The 17,829-nt window shown below is 44.8% G+C and overlaps 1 protein-coding gene across 2 annotated transcripts in view; it reads right to left on the reverse strand.

The window, feature by feature from the left end:
- Positions 1 to 17,829, reverse strand: part of FLT1 (fms related receptor tyrosine kinase 1) — a 220,437-nt gene that overhangs the window by 94,433 nt on the left and 108,175 nt on the right. For both annotated transcript variants that reach the window (XM_079902951.1, XM_079902952.1), the window contains 2 exons: positions 17,487 to 17,656; positions 16,959 to 17,118 (listed from right to left, as the gene is read on the reverse strand). In XM_079902951.1, the coding sequence (XP_079759077.1) occupies positions 16,959 to 17,118; positions 17,487 to 17,656 (330 nt within the window). The remainder of the gene's footprint in view (positions 1 to 16,958; positions 17,119 to 17,486; positions 17,657 to 17,829) is intronic.

A 17,829-nucleotide genomic window follows, 5' to 3' on the forward strand; every position in this document is an offset into this window, starting at 1 on the left:
AACTCTCGGTTGTCAGGAAATGCAAAGAAATACGTTAGAGTGAAGCAAGTCGAGGCATTTCCCGAGGGAAACGCAGTCGGCTGCCTGAGTTCACTCGGGCTGCCAACATACACCCCCGACCCCCCGCCCGTCCCTCTAAGGGCAGCTACTGTCGGCACAAGCCCCGGCCTGGAAACTAGAGTTGCTGCAAGGTCCTCCAAGTGGAAAAGGACAGGTTCTGTGGCTATTTTCCATACTGGGGACTGTGATTTTTCCCTCTTTGTCATTGGAACCTTAAAAATAGCATGTCATTTAGGGGGCTGACTCTATAACAGCACTTGAAACGAGAGGTAGGGGGAGGGGAATTTGCCTGAGCCCTTAAGAATACATCAAGCTCTTCAGGAAGTAGATTGTGCCATGTTTGAAGATGCAAAGATAATCGCTGTGCTGGGAACCGTCTTGAGGGGGGAGGAAGCCGAACAACAAGAGGAAGGCAGCGCTCGCTCCTGATTTCGCACAGGAAGTCCTCAGCACCTCCTGCCAAAGGGAGATAAGAAAGCTCCCAGGCACTGTTCTGGACAAGGCCGCTGTTATCAGCTTCAGCTCCACGCTGTCCTCTCCGTGCTCCAAGCCCCCCATCCCTTTCCTAATGAGCTTTAGGACTCTGACCTCTATTTGCATACAGCATGCCAAGTACAATAGCGTGGAGGTATTTATAACCATCGAGAGGAAAAAAAAAATTTCCGGGGTAAGAGTGTACTCCATTGTCGATTGCCCTGGAGCTGAAACAAATTAGTTTTGGACTAGAGATTGATATAAATAAATTAAAAGAAAGCAGGCAATGATGGATCCAACACACGGAGCCGGGACCCTCCATGTGACATGTCTGTCTGTCTGACTCCCAAGTAGGAGACATCTGTGGGGCTCTCCCATCTGGTCCAGGTTACCAGGCTGCTCTGCTCGACACATAGCGCTCGACACACACCCTCCATAGATGCAGATGACGTTACTGACCTACATGCTCTGGGTTTTTCCCTGTAGTGCTGATGGGTTTGCCCTGTTCCCTGCACACTCGTAAGTATTTGGCTCCTTTGTGACCAAACACAGTTTGGAGCCACAGAGAAAGGCAAAGCCAACGCTGGGATCCAACCTACGGTCTTGGCAATTCTGACTGTCGGTCCCAACAGGCAAGCCAGAGGCTGTAATGATTACGGTAGACACTAGGCGATGTTACATTCTACTATGATAAGGATTATACTTTCTATGCGGTAGGTACTGTGTGAGGCGATTCACGTACACTATCACATTGATCTCTACAACATCCTAAAAAGTAGGTACTATCATCCCCCATCTAATGGACAAGGAAATTGAGGATGAGGAGGTTAAGTCAATTACCCAAGGCTAAAGGGCTAGGAGGTGGCAGAGGCGGAATTTGTAATCAGTTCTGGCTCGTTCCAGAGCCTGTGCACTTAACCTCTATGCTGTATATAACATAATATCCACGTTCTATCATCATCGTATAGAAAGAAATTGTCATACTTCAGTGCTTCTTTGTATATAGGGAGAAAAGGCTTCTCAGATATTCACTACACAGATACCATTACTGCAATGGGGATTGAACGTCTTTTTTTAGCCCTTTTTGCATAACCTGGTCAACTTCCTCCCAAGATTTGGCAAACAGCTCTCATGATACGTAGCCCAAGTGTACCGAGTGCCCACTGTGTGCATGGTCTGCAACGACCATTTACATTACATTTGTCATCCCATGATTTCTGACCTCAGGTCCCATTCGCCTTTACAAACCCATCCCAGGGAAAAACAACGCAGAGCGTGCACCCTTAGGTGCCCTCTTGTGTTCCCCTGTGCTTTTCCTTAGGTGCTGGCTTTGAACAGTTCCGACCGCACACTTTCTGCAGTCCTCCCGCCTTTCCTTCCCCTGCCCCAACCCAAAAAGCAGAGTTGGCACTTCTTTAAAGGATGGATTGTTGCATCTGGTGGAATCAGAGGGGAGAGGTGACCTTTAGCCACGGATGGCTAGTGTCTGTGTTTTCTCCGGAGTGGCCCCCGTGGGAGAAAAGCAAGACTCTCTGAAGTACCAGGTTGAGAGGGTTCAACCCTTCACTCGGCCTTTCTAGAAATTGCCCATTTAGTGCTATGATGTACCTGTGTTATGGTACCTAAGACTCCTGTAGTTATCCAGTGTAAGATTCTCATTTCATAAATGATTTCTAGCAAGTTTAATAGCCACCCCAATCCCCGAAGGTCTACTCTACCACCTGAATCTTAAGATAAAGAGGTGAAGGATCCCCTTTCACCCTATGATAAATGACGTCAGGCTGACCTTTCTTTCAAAATCTCTGTTCTGCTAAATTGGGCTCTTGGTTGGCTGAAGGGAAACCAGTTGTTACTGGGCTGCTTTTAATGTACCAGACTTGGGGTAGCAGCTACACACATGTAAGCTCAACTTATTCTCACGGTCACCCAGTGAAGCAGGTATTATGATCCCCATTTCACAAATCCCTTTACCAAGAAGGAAAGTGAGACTCACGAAAATCAAATGTCTTACTCATATTCATATAGAAAGTAGCAGACAGATCTGAGATTAGAACCCAGATATTCCTAACTCTTCCTGCCACACCAGAACTCGTCCATCACACGGCATGAATTCTGCTCCCACAGACCACCACCCCGCCCAAACCTTGACCACCATGCTTCAGAGTCATGTGTTAGGAAACTCTGGGGTTCCTCTGAAGCCAACCGGTACAGACACCCAGAGAAGCAAAATACTGGCTTTCAGGAAGCAGAAGTAGCCCCTGGTCCTTTGGGGGAGGGGGAGGGGGCAGAGGACTATTTTATAATTAACGTTTTTTACATAAATTCTGTTTAGTTCTCGTCATTACAGAGTTTTAATGCTGAAATTATATGAAACCTTGGCCTTCTGTGGGCTGATGAATTTCAGCATTAGACAACATCTCGCAAGAAAATAAAAAGATCCAGCTTTTATTACAATCTTTTTTCCCCTGGTGACTTAAAACTGCTGTCTGCATGATTCCTAAACACGTTCTGGGATGAACGAGGCCTGCACTGTTAGGAACGCCGATACATTTATAGCAGCAGCTGGTTTTGAGGGGCCTCTGCGGGGGGCGCACGGTAGTGAGCCGGGCCCTACACCCAACGGTTGCCTACCTGAGCCCGCGCCATCGCCTGGGAAGGAAGGTGTACATACATTAAAGTATAGTTAAAGCACATTTAGTTTGGAGGAGAAAAGGAGGCTCCAGAAAGTTCTACAAAGTCCCAACACACACAGAAGAATCTCCCTCTCTCTCTCTTCTTTCTTGGACGATGAACGCTGAGGACTTGAGTGGACCCTGCTTCTCCACGTGATGGGGTTTGATGGCACGAGCTTACTGTGACTAGAATCTGTAAAGAATCCTGAATCATTTCAAGGGAGGAAACAAAGGGGGAGAGCAGTAATAGAGAGCAAATCGAGGCTGTAAAACGTCTTTTAAAAAAAGTGGAGAGGGAAAAAGAAAAAAAAAGACCACCTGGAACCGTGCCCGAGGGCACGACCGGGCGGCTCCCCAACCGCGCGCCATCCTGCAGAAGGGCCTCGTGTAAACTTTCCTGCGCTCCTGCGTGTGTCGTGTCAAAACAGTAGCGATCGTGTGTCTGAGCCATCAGATTAATAGAATCTGCAACACTATCTTTTCCCCTTCTCTCACATTCTCTTAAAACAAATAGAACAATATAGAGGAGAGGATGCTGGCAGAAAAAGGCGTGTTTAGACAGAATGGTTCCTGCCCCTTTTGCTCCAGGAAAAGGGCCTGGGCCTCCAGGCTGGTCACAGGGTCAGGCTGGGGGGATTTTGTTGGTAGGGGCGGCGACTTCTTGCCCAGGGAGAGACCTCGTGACGCCTTGGAGCCCATACTGAAAACTACTTCTTGTCTGAATGGCGACGGGGGAGTGGAGAAGGCTTTTCGGGGACTGAAGGCTGGGGTCAGCTCCCGGGACAATGGTGGAGGTGATCCAGCGTCCTGGCCACCTCTGTTTAGATAAGAGCTTTTCCGTGAGCGTCTTGGCCTGCGCCGCTTCCTGCTCTCGAGGGCCCCGCGGTCCATTCACACTCAGAACAAGGCCTGTCTTCCCAGCCTCTGCTTTCCTTCCTCCTCTCTCTCCCGCTCGCCTCCCCCAAGAGCCCCAGAGACTCCCCCGCCCCTGACTCGCTCTCTTTTAGGGAATCTGGGCCAAGGCATCCCGACAGTCCCACACCGGGTGACCAGGAGGCCAAAGGGTGGGTACCTACTCGGTTACACCCAGATAGGAGCCTCGCAGAGGCCATCCATTTTCTTCATTCATTTTTCTGCCCTAGTGAAAGGCTGGTCAGCAGAGGAAGGGTGATTCGATAAATAAAAAAACCTTCAGGGAAATGTTAGGAGTGGCTACAAATAACATCCTTTAACACACGCAAGGAGCCTTAAGGTATTAACTCCAGTCGCTCAGTGAAGCATATTTCAAGCTATGGTTACGTTTTGTTCGCCTATTACTTATTACACGGTGGTCAGTACGGGAACGTCCAGGAGGCCTTCGGCGTGGGGGTAGGGAATCACATTTAGCAGAAATTCTAGAGCTAGTCAGACCTGAGCTCAGATCATGGTTTGGCAACCGTCTGGTTACGGAATGCTGGATGGCAAGGCTGGGAGAACCATCGTCACAGGGAATTGATCAGAGGACTTACAGTCTTTTTAGTCCCTTGAATAGTTCTGAAATCACTGGGTCATGTCAGCCCACAGAACCACTTTTAATACATTGTACATTGGTGTCATGCCACCGGTCACCAGGGAGGGAGGTGGTGATTACCAGTCCTGTGACACTCTCTGTGCTAGAAATGTGGTCGAAGGGTTCGTCTGCTAAGACTACAGCACACAGAGGGTGAGAGGAGAAATCATTCTTCTTGGATTTTAGTTCCCTGAAAAGTTGTACTTCTGCTACGCTTTTATCTTATGGGCCCCTTCTTCTCGCAAATGTCTATTACACGTCTCTTTCTCTCTCTTGACAACTAACGTGTAAAGCATGTGGGCCATATCTCTGTCTTACCCCATTTTCATCCAGATTTGTTAAATTATTAATTGTACTTTTCTATGAACCGCCTCGAACTCTTTGGGCACGGATGTGTTTTTAACATTGCCAACTCAAAGGAAGCAAAGCCACGTTACCACGTCTTACCAGTTTTCTTATAGGGATTAAAAAAATAGAAGGGAAACAATTCAAAGAAGATCGTTTTGCATCGTCAAACGCGGGTGGATGCTAAGTGAGTTAATTGGTGTAACATGCTCGGCACAGTGCCTGGTCCACGGCAGACAGGTCACTCATGTTAGCCGTGATTATCGGACCAGACTGAGAGCTACTTAAGAGTGGGGACTAGGTCTTATTCATCATCCTAACCTCAGGGCTTAGTCTAACTACCCGGGGAAGCAGAAGAGCACACGTGTCCTCGCTCAGCTATGGCCTGACGAGAAGAGCGAATCCCGATAATGCATTAGATGTGGACTCAACCTCACGTGGGTGTCAACCCTGCCATCCATCACTCACCTCAAACGTGCTGAAAAAGGGACACTGCTGACCCTCCAGTGACCTCACACATCCCGCCTCAACCAAGCGCTGTGTCACCATCATCAGGGCTGTCCGTTCCCAAGGAGGAGTATTAATGACCTGGGATGAACCCATCACAGCGTCTGACGGGTTGATAGTGGTGGACAGTTTCATCTCAAGCAATGATGCTGAAATGTGGAGAAGCACCTTCTGGGCTGATAGAAAATAACTAACCAGCAGTGGACTTCTCCTGTCTTCAATTACTAGCACCATTTGCTAGGCAATTACTAGCACTGATTCAAATAAAAATTAATCTGTTCACACACATTCAAGAAGTAGAATCATGTCCTCTGAAAGAAGTACAGGATTTATCTCCTTCCATCATTAACGATATGGTTATTGAAGAGATAAGTCAAGTGCATGGAAATATATCCGTAGACAATTGAGCACAAGCAAGTAGAATGTCCAGAGCCCATGCGCTACTGCAGGCTGGACAGTACGTGGGTCAATGAGGGTCTGAATAGCTGAGGCAGAATTCAAACGCAAGTAGGTCCAGGATATTACAGCTCCTCTAACTTCCTGCATAATCTGAAGATTCTGTCATTTCTGGTCCCATCTTAATTTCTTTGCAGTAAATCACCATAGTCAGAAGACCTGTCCAAAGACGCAAGCATGCTTCCTGGGAGAACGTGAACCCGACAGCATGGATCGTTTTGTCAGATTGTCAGTGTTCACAGGATACTTGTGTGTATCTGATGCTACTTCAGAGGGAAGGAGCTTTGCAGTGGGCGGCCCCAGAGCAACCAAAACTACTGGAAAACTTTAAGCAAAACAGACTTGGGCTAAGTACCACTGGGCTAAGTACTTCATATAGATCATCTCATTTAATTCCCCTAAACGCCTTAGGATGTCAGTGCTGTTACCTCGATTGTACCGATCAGGAAACTCGGACCCAGAGAGGTGGTTTACTTTGCCCAGAATCACCCAGCTGGTAGGTGGCAGTAGGTGGCAGAGCCGGGATTCAGGCTCCAGAGCCCATGTCCTTAAACTCTAGACTATACGGCCTTTCTGCATCCTCATGCCTTTTAAAAGTAGCTCTTGATGTCATCACACAGGCTTCTCAAAGCATCTTTGCTTTCTGGATCATGAGCTTTTGACCAAAAATTATTTAACTTAATGTCTACAGAGTTGTAACACCACCAAGCCTCATAGTGACAGATGAAGTGCTGGGTGGTGACATGCTTGGAGAGTCACCGGCTGGCTCACTGGGATGAGGGAGAATCAAAACCAAATCAGGAAAGGGCGCTTCGGACCTGACGTGGAATTTCTTGAATGGGGGCTAAATAATTTGCCAGCCAGTCCTTCTGCTTGAGCTCGCCTTCCCTGGCCAGTGCCCTGGTACCCTGCTCTCTGGTTACCAGGGTCCCATCCCCCACCACCCACTGCGCTGTCAGCGTGACGGACTTGTTCCTAACAAGGTCTCTGGAACTCTCTGTGCCTCATCTAGGAAACGGTAGTACCATAGTCCCCTGCGTCGTAGAAGTTCTGTTAGAATTAAATGAGGTGATACGTCTAAAGCCCAGATTAAGCACTTATCCTATAGACAGGTGCTTAATAAGTTTCAGCTCTAAGGAAAATAAAAATAGAAACCCTAGGCCCTGCAGTCTTCTAAATTGGCCATAACCTTCTGTTTGGTGCTAAGTAGCTTCTAAACACCCATTTTCGTTTTCCTCACCTTACTTATCCAAAGACTTTTCCACACTCACAAAAGAGGATTTCTCAATAAGGTAGCAATCCGTGATCATCTCACGTGGTTTTCAGCGTTGAGGACAAGGGGTATGGAACATGAAAGGCCTAAGAAAAATGGGATAATAAGCAGCTGTACAACTTTTTAAAAGGCCTGAGTGAAAACCTGAGCCTTTGACCTTCTGACCTGGAAGGCGAGCTTCAGAGCTGCAGCACACATGACACGGGCCGAGGACGGGAGAAAGAGCCCCACCCCCGAGTCTGTACAAGTCCGTCACGCTGTAAGCGCAATGGGGTGGGCGGCGGGGGGGGGGAACCCTGGTAACCAGAGAGCAGGGTACGGGGCACTGGCCAGGGAAGGCGAGCTCAAGCAGAAGGACTGGCTGGCAAATTATTTAGCCCCCATTCAAGAAAGTCCACATAAGGTCCGAAGCGCCCTTTCCAGATTTGGTTTTGATTCTCCCTCATCCCAGTAGCCAGCCGGTGACTCTCCAAGCAACTCCTCAACCATCCTATCCCCGTGCCCCTCTCTCACATCTGTCCCTCCCCCTTTCCATCTGACCTCCCAGTACCTTCCCATCACCTTTAGGACCCAGATCTTCCCTCTCCACACTGCTCCCCCTTAACTGCAGGGCTCACCGTCTGCCACCCACGGAAGCCACGTTGGTTCGCTTATTCAACCAGATTATAAGCACTTCCCATGGGGACTCTATACAATGTCGTGGTGGAAATAAGAATACACAGGAATAATAAACAGAACGCCAAGACTTGGGTCCAGTCCTGGGCTTGCCATTATCTAGCTGTGAGGTGAGGGGTAATTATCTTTGAGTCTCAGTTTCTCATCTCTAAAATAAGCTTTTTTTTAATCTCTAAAATGTCTTCAACTCTTTTTTCTTAATTTTTAAACATTTTTATTGGAGTAGAGTTGATTTACAGTGTTGTGTTCGTTTCTGCTGTACAGCAAAGTGAATCGGTTATACATATACATACATTCACTCTTTTATAGATTCTTTTCCCATACAGGTCATTACAGAGTATTGAGTAGAGTTCCCTGTGCTATACAGTAGGTCCTTATTAGTTATCTATTTTATATATAATAGTGTATATATGTCAATCCTAATCTCCCAATTTATCCTTCCTCCCCCTTTCCCCCCTGGTAACCATAAGATTGGTTTCTACATCTGTGACTCTATTTCTGCTTTGTAAACAAGTTCATTTGTATGATTTTTTTAGATTCCACGACATCATACGATATTTAAAATGTCTTAAATTCTAAGCGAATGAATCGTTCAGAGTGACTAGATCCAGCCACGCTGAGGCTGAGGTTTGCAGCCTCCGTGTGCCCGTTTCACACACTCATCGGCTGTAAGCTCTCCCTCTTTCTCCTTCATCTCCTTTCATCAGTCTTCCGTGAGCTCTGTGAGGCCCCCGGAGGGCTGAGTGCTTGCTGAATCCTGACCTAGAAAATTAATCCTGAACAATGAGCGAGAGGGAATGGGACTTCCCTGCAAGAGATCAAAAACGCCTGCGTGGTGTGCAAGTCACAGGGAGGAAAGTGGCCACAGGAAAAGTGCCCAATTAACTGTTTGACTTGCTGTCCTCCTGAGGTTGGTCCTATTCAGGCTCGCTCATCCCCTTGGGCTTTCTAGCCCCTCAGAGGGTCTCCTCCCACCTGCAGGTTTGGGGCCTGAACCAGCATCTCATCATCCCTGGTTCCCGAAGAGACGGTACTAGGGGAGTCAAATTCCCCCAACGGCCGCTCACCTCCCTCTCCAGCCCCCGTTCAACTCTAACCCAACCGGTGGACTCTGTGATCAGTGGGGACAAGAGTAAACCCAAGAAGTGAGGTCAGTGCTCTCCTACCCCTGTCCCCTCGGGGATTTCGGTTCCTTTCTCTGGGAGCCGACGGCGACCCACCTGAGGAGTCCCATGGGTCACCCATGAATAGTAACCTTCTGAAATGCCAACCTACTTAGCCTCTTTTACTCCACGATCTGAAAACACCTGAGAAATAACTTTCTGAGCTTCAGTTTCCTTATGGGGAAATTACGGCCATGATGTAGGATTGCTGCCCAGATTACGCATAATGTGGAAAGGGATGGGCGCAACTTCGGCACTAGAAAGGGCTGGTTGATGGAGTCTCTCCTACAGCTATCATGAAGTAGTCAACTGCACTCACGGGGACCAAACATCCCATGAGGCTTCCAGAGAAGGTATGAAGAAGCAAGTATTGGAGCTCATTATGAAGCACTACCTGGACCAGAGTCTAAATCCATCACACCCTTCCTTCTACTCCAGTCCACCAGGTTCTGCTTTTTCACCTACAAGGGCAGTGAAGTTACATGATAAACCACAGACAAAGGTCCATATTTCAAGAAACAGTCTCCCAAGCCAATAGAGAACTAAAATGCTGCTTTCCAAGGACAGGTGCATGTTGTACAAGTGATTTCTCCTATTTATGTATGACTAAGGATCTTGTGTCAGGACAGGAGTTTCTAGATTCAGTCATGAAAATGCCCCCTTCCATTTTTAAAATCTGTGAATATGGGCCAAAGACAGTACGCGAGGTTCTGCCAATCTTCCCAAATTGTGTGTCACTACCTTCTGGTCCTCCTAATCCTGGGAAACTACACTGAACTTTGCTCAAAAGTTCCCTCTAAAAACCATGCAGCATGGACTTCCTATGATTCAGCCTTTTGGCTTAATTTAAGCACATAATGAAACGTTTGATAGGAATTACAGGAGACAGTTAATTAGGAACAATTATTCATCGGACTCCCTGAATTCCTACGAAGAGTGGGAAAAGAGGAAAAAATCTCGCAAAGTGTAGAAAAGTGGCAAAGAGGCATCTGGCAAACGAGCTCGCGCTCTGTTCTCAGGTCTCTGCATGAACTCTTAATAAGGGCTGTTGTCAGAGCACTCACATGGGGTGGCAAGCACTTCCTCATCTCGTAATTATATAACAGAACGCAAGACGCTGCCCATTAGCAAGTGAGCAGTCCCTTGGCGTGTGATGAAAGCTTCCCGGAGATGGCCAGATTTACTCCGTTGTTTGTTTAAGCTCGAAGTCCTGCTCAAGTGGGCTTGGGGGGAAGTGGTCGCCTTCCAAGTCCCCGTTTTGATTCAGGGTTTTGCGTGTGGCAAGTTAAAATTCTCTGGAGCCTGCCTGGTTTCAGTCTGCATACACACACGAGACGTGGATACAAATTGTATGTGTACTTAAAAGGCGCGTGCTAAATATGAAAACGTGTAGACTGCGGTCACATTTCCAAAAGAAGAGGTCTGCTTAAATGACAGCTTCCCTCAGACACTGACCTACATCTAGCCCCCAGGAGATGTTGACTTTTTCAATGCTTAAATTGGTAAGACTTTCATTCTGTAGACAGAAAATCCAATACAAAACTGTTTCAGCATAGAAAGCATAGACATTCACGCTGGTAGTCAATTAAATTTGGGTCCTTGAATACATTTCTCATTAACTACCATTAGCAACTGTTTTGTCTTTGCCCTGTTAATTTTACGTACCCCTCTGATGCACAAAACTGTGTTTCCCCCAAATGATCTAGACCTAACACATCCCTAATGATTCAGGCCTTCCTTTCTTTGCCAATTTGGTGATGTAAACAATAGAGAAATGCAATTAGGCAACTTCTGAGAGTTCCTAGACGCCTCTGTCCTCCCTTGTTTTGTAGGCCACCCCCTGCCACCCCTCCCCCACTAAAACCCCTAGCACACTTAGTCCTGGAGTGGTCTCCTCATGGAACACTCACGCTGAGCAAACGAAGAGTGTTCCAGAAATGGGGAATCAAATTGTGAGGCAGGGAATGTTATTTTCTCTTTCCTTTCTTTTTTGATTGAAGTATAGTTGATTTACAGTGCTGTGACAGGGAATATTATTTTCTATCAAACGTCTAAACACATAATTATTTGAGACGCCAAAATCCGATTTACTTTCTAGAGTTTTGGAAGCAGGTCCTTGAGATTCCACGGATGTCTTTTAGGCTTTTCTTAGCAAACCCACAATTTTAGTTAAGAAAGTAACAAAGAATACCCTAGCCCCTCCACCTTCCATGAGTTGAGAATCCAACTACAGTGTTTTGCATTCTGAAGGGGTTCATTGGCAAAACACCAAGTGAATCAAGCAAAGTTTTAGGGCTCACTGGGCAAAGAATGATAATGCCTTGGTCTGTAGGGGCTGGACCAAAACTGACAGAGGTCGTCCAGGTTGACACCGGTGGTGGAGGAGCTGCTGCATTTTTTTCTTAATGGGTGATTATTGACATTACTGAGTCAATTCTGTACCACGGAATACATAACCACAAGTAAGACTTTTCTTATGACCATTCTATTTTCATAAGTTGGTTTTTGTTTTCTGTTAATTTGGCCGTGATCTTCAGAGTTAATCCTCAGGTCCAATGGCTTTATAATTTGTAAGAAGCAGAAGGAAAATAGTGTGCAACAACTAGGAAATCATTTCAAGCTTTTTTGAAGAAGATGTCGTTTCAAGTGAATTTCTTACTTCACTCCTTACTCAGTGGGTATTATAGGAAAGGGGAAGCACAGCAGTTACCATTCACAGAAGGGGAAATTGAAGCCCAGATTAAATAACTGGCCAAGGTCACACAGAAGTCAGGGACTGGGCCAAGAATAGAACCCATTTCCTTGATTCCCAGGTCTCTATCCCCAAGACTGTGGAGGAGAGATCCTGCAGGTCCGTATATAGAGAGGGTAAGTAATCACCAAATAGATCTGACTTTACATAATTAAACAAATTCTAAACACAAATGCTACATATCTTTGTTTTGCACACGGTTGGTGCCCAATCAATATCTGTGTGACAACAGACGGTTGACAGTATATTTAGACTGAATACTGACCACGTGCAAAATGCATTGTAAGATGTGGGCAATGTCAACACGGCAGAAGTAGCAGAGATTTCTCTCTACCTATTTTTATTGATCATCACAGATAGTGGATGAAGGAAATGAGACTTTCACAAAGAATCTACTATACCTAAAACTTTTTCCATTAAAGAACGATGATATAGGGACTTCCCTGGTGGCACAGTGGTTAAGAATCCGCCTGCCAATGCAGGGGACACAGGTTCAAGCCCTGGTCCGGGAAGATCCCACATGCCGCGGAGCAACTAAGCCCGTGCGCCACAACTACTGAGCCTGCGCTCCAGAGCCCGCGAGCCACAACTACTGAAGCCCACACGCCCACAGCCCATGCTCCACAACAAGAGAAGCCACCGCAATGAGAAACCCGCGCGCTGCAACGAAGAGTAGCCCTCGCTCGCCACAACTAGAGAAAAGCCCACACGCAGCAGCACAGCCAAAAATAAATAAATTTATATATAAAAGAATGATATATGCAACGCTATCAGTGTAATTTATTTATAACCTGGAAATGATGATTTGTGATGGTTAGATGGGGAGAGGGAATTAAAATAGCCTGTGATCTAAAGAATGTTTGTTGTAAAACCCAAGCTGCCACAATTAAAGGCTGCCGGCCTTAAACCTCCTTATAGAAAAGAACCATACTGCTCTTTCCTCATTCCTCCTGGGTTCCTCAAATCCATCCCCCTTCCATTCCCTAAAGAGGGGCCCCTTCCAAAAAGTCTACTATTGTTCCTTTACAGACCATCCTCCGCTGAGTGGGCAACCTTATCCACATGATATCTCCTGTGAGACTGGACCAGTGCTGTGGCGAAGCTTATCAAGGACCATGAGGTGGAGACCAGCTCACTGCGTGGGCGGTGAGTCGTCCTACTTAGTTCAAAATGCAGCGGGGGAGGTGAATTTCTAGAAGTCTCGAGTGGGCTCTCCGAGCAGGGGTCAGCTCTCTCACGTCCCGCTCTGCCCCTTCCCAGCCTCGGCCAACCCACAGCCCAGAACCACTTCCTCCTATGGCAGGAAACAAACGAATGGGGCTGGCCACCCAACTGGGGAGTCACTTTATTCCCCCTTTATACATTTGAGCTTATTCTCACTTTTGCCTAGCTCACCTACATGGCCGTTTTCTTTTTTCTTCTTCTGAAAAATCATAAATTCTATTTTCCTCAATTCTGTAACCCAGACCTCCTAGAGATTTCTATTTCTAAGGCACGGCAAAATTACATTTTACTTTCCACAGTTTGTGTTCACTTCTCAGAAATATTAGGTAAACATTCTCACTGTTGTGAAACTAGGTCTACAGCAGGCAGAAAATTCTTTTCAAGTTCCTTAAAAGTTTCAGAGCCTTATTGAGAGACATTTACCCTAACGCTAGCAGTAATTACAACCTTGCATTATGTCCATGGCACTCTGTACCTTTCCCAAATACATTGCCTCACTGGTGCTCATATTCTCTATGAAGTACATGGAATTACCTCTATTTCATATGAACAGAAGCTGTAAACTACACACATGTGAAAGGTACTGTAAGTTCACCATCCTTCTGTGTGCTCCCTGGGTTTATGCTCAGGCTGACATGGGGCAAGTTTAGGACAATCTATTTAAGGAGTCCCTGCTGGCTGCTAAGCATGAGAAAAGTCCCTCATTCGGTGCTAATAACTTATTTTTTTTTAATTCAAAAGAAATCGTCTACTTCTACTACTTTACCACCCACATCTGCAGAAAAGTAAAAGGGGGGAAAGATTGTGCTGTATTTCCCCTCAGCTCATTACGTACATGAGTCTAAAAGTAACCACCCCTGCCCCATCCTTACTCTTAATGTTTTATGAGAACAAATTCTACGTGAATCAGAAACCACAGTGTTTAAAAATGGGGTAAGCTGCTGAGTTACGTTCTTTTTCAAAAAGGAGGAAGTTTCTGTTAAATTTATTTATGGCTCTTAATACCCACAAAGATGAACTAGTTGAGCAGTTGTTCTGATCGTTTTAAAAAATATTTATTGGATTCCAGAAAACTATACAATTTAAGTCTGAACTTCTTTACTTTAGACCCATTAACCTTGGGCCATATTAAACCAATTAATAATTTTGAGCTACTGAAAACATATACCTTCTAACCTCAAAACTAATGCTTTGGTTGTGGTCCTTATATAGATCTACCCCTTAACTAGAGCCTCAAATTTAATACCAAGAACTATTCTACATATTCAAGAGTAATGTGTATATATTAATCACCTAATCTCTTTTGACAATGATGCGCAGATACCACTCTGCAACTACGTACCATGTAACCCAGAATAAGTAAGATTTTAAAAATTCACGGAATGGAACATCCCTTATTCAAATGTCACTAAAATTCCTGTCTGCAACTGAAATTAAGTATATAAAATAGATTTTATATAAAATAGATTTATATAAAATAGATTTATATAAAATAGATTTATATAAAATAGATTTATATAAAATAGATTTATATAAAATAGATTTATATAAAATAGATTTATATAAAATAGATTTATATAAAGACATATTTGAAAAATTTTAGTAGTAAAAGAGGGCTTCATTTACCTGTCAGTTTGAGCTTTTCTCTCTCTGCAGGGTAAAATCGAATTCTCCAATTTGCTTTCTAGTGCACAAAGGTCCCATATATCTTTCTGAAAATTATTTCTACGTTAAAGGTACTGATTTAACCACCAAGCATCAAATCTGGACCTGACACAGGTAAGCTGCTCAGTCTACTGACTTTGAAAATGAGAGCTGCTTAGGGATATGTACATTTCCTGCAGAGAATTTCAAGCAACAATTTGAATCATCACTGAAAGAGTTAAAGCTTTCATTTCTGATCTGTCTTGTGATCGGTTAAAAAAGAAAGAATGCCTTTAACGTTAAGAGAATAAGTCAAATGGCCAACAAACATTTACTGAAGATGTAAGGTACTGCTCTGAATTTTGAGAGAATTCCAAGAGGAATACGATATCCTTCCATGCCTCGGCAAGCTTACTCTATAACACGGGAGAAGGATCCCATACGCCACAAAGATATCAGAAGAAGAGAGGTAACGTTTACAAAGTTTCGCTCCAGCTGACCTCATTCCCCAAACCATATTTTATTAGCATTATTCAAATCTAACTTTATAATATTATTGCTATCATTCATAATTGTTATTTTCTCATAGTTACTAGCTCTAATCCTAAACAGAGCTGAAATTTTAGATTGGCTCCTGTCAAAACAAAAATTAAGAATATCTTAAAAAGGCTGTTATTCCATAACAGGTATTCCTGTTCCATAAAGGTATTCCATACCTTTATCCAAACCTAACAGCTTAAGTTAGTTATTTTAAATTTATTTGCAAGTTAGGTTAGCACAAATACTTAAAGGGACAAGTCCATAAATATGGATGTCCATCTCCAAATCAGCAAAATAAATAAAAATCTCAGTAGATCTCACTTTCTTTGGGGTTGAATGATCACAGTGGTAAAGAAAGTATTCAAGATATGCTTTTTCTTAGCAAATTCAAGATATTTCTGTTCTTAGCAAATGATTCACTTAGATGAGAAATCAGATGTGTGGAAACAGCTACTACTCAGGAATCCCGTAACTTACCAGTAACTTTCACGATCAGAATGATATGCCTTAAAATACTAAAACACAAGATGAAGACAAGTTGAAATTGCAGGAAGAATCTAGAAAACCAAATAGCCTCTTCCGTTTGTGCCAGAATTACGTCATATTTCTTTTTTATCAAGCTAATTAAAAAAAAAAACTGCAATTCTCCCAACCACTCTGCTAGTGGAATTAAAAGCAATAAAGAAAATATTTGGCCTAATGATAATTCTTGAGCAGTCTCAATACTATCTTACTTGATAGTTGCACCTATCAATTCTATTCCTGTCCTTCAAATTTGCTCCCATGAACTATCATTAGTGTCAATCCTCTAGACTAAACAGTAATGGAAAACAACAAACAGGGCTCGGTCATCAACAGGAAGCAAGGAAACACTGCACAGTTAACCAAGGGCAGGGCTGAATTCATTCAGCAGATACACCCTGAGCATCTGTGTGTGCCAGACACGGTGCCGGCCCCTAAAGACAGAGAGGTGCTGAATCAGCTCACAGCTTAGAGAAAAGACAAGTGTACGCACACCTCGTGATGTGACGGTGGTGTCAGCAAAGTGCTGTTCATGCTGAGGAGGGAGAAAGGGGGTCTGAATGAGAAAATCTGGAGGGTGGGGAAGGTGACAGCCTTGTGGAGCCTGGAAAGATATAGGAGGACCTCCTAGGAAGCAGAAAATGCATGGAAGCTCATTTCCGACAGATGAAGGAGCATGCTCAGAGCCTAGGAAAGGTAATGATCTTCAGCGGTGGGAAGATCTGATGCCATACTCGGTGCTTACAGAGTGGGAAATGGGGAGACCAGTGTAACTGATGCAGTGGTGGAGCCAAAGTCTGGGTGTTCTCGGTTGGAAAGCAAGAGATGCGAGTTCCAACCTGAGTTCCAAAGAACGGCTCACAGGGCGACCTTCATTCTGTCCCTGTGCTCCTAGCCTTAAACTGTAAGCTAGAGAGAAAAATTAAGAAACGGTTAGACATGGGTAAGGAAGAAGAGTAGATATATTGCCTACCTTTTCCCAAGGCAGGGAAAGCCTTTGGCCCCAGTGGACCGCACGTGCCATCTACCAGCTCCCATAAGACCCTTGAGTCCAGGGGTCAAAAAGTATTTGAAAGTTACTCAAGAAACGAACTGTCCCTACCTTGCTTTGGAATGATTATGGTTACAGGGATGCCAGAACCACGTGATGGTAGGTTGAGGGATACCGTAAATGGTGCAAGTCAGGATTTGTCTGCTGCCCAGTGGGTAGAGAGTCGGGTATGGAAACGATGATACAGCCTTTTCATAAATCTGGGGTTTCACTGAAAGGAGAAAATAGGACAGAGGTCAAGAGCTGTTCTCATGACTCCCTCCTGGACCACAGCGAAGGACCACATTCTCGCTGGTGTTGCTGTCAGGGAAACACACATGGACAGAACCCTCGGATTCGTCATCATAACGCCAACTGAAAAGCGTATGTACATTCCGACCACAATGATAAAAAAAAAAAAAAACATATTGCTTATGGAAGAGAGCAAGCAACCATGAAATAGTTGGGATGAGGAATAAGTGGTTTTTAAAACAATTTTTAAAAAAATTTTGCTTTCTTTGTTATACTGACTTTCGACACCAATTTTCACGAATTTCACCCCCCACCAGAACCAAAAGAAAGTCTGAACAGTGAACTTACCATTGACAATTAGAGTGGCAGTGAGGTTTTTTAACACATTTGACTGCTTTAGGCCCAGCAAGATCGTGTAATCCCCCGCGTCTTCGGCAGTCACATCTTTGATGACCAACGCATAGCCACGAACCAAGTAGCGGGCAGATTTCTCAGTGGCTGGTAACCCATCTTTTAACCTGTAGTGAAGGGCACGATCAGTAAGTCATTTCACATGGCCTCTGCAATATCACCTTAACGTTGCCATTGAAGGATGTGAGATCCAGTTGAGACATCTTGAGCCTTAGATCCTCAATATTCATTTAAAACATTTAGACACTGACTTTTTAGTAAAGCCCAGTGGGATTTTTAG

This window comes from Stenella coeruleoalba (assembly GCF_951394435.1).
Source record: "Stenella coeruleoalba genome assembly, chromosome: 18".
NCBI lineage: Eukaryota > Metazoa > Chordata > Mammalia > Artiodactyla > Delphinidae > Stenella > Stenella coeruleoalba.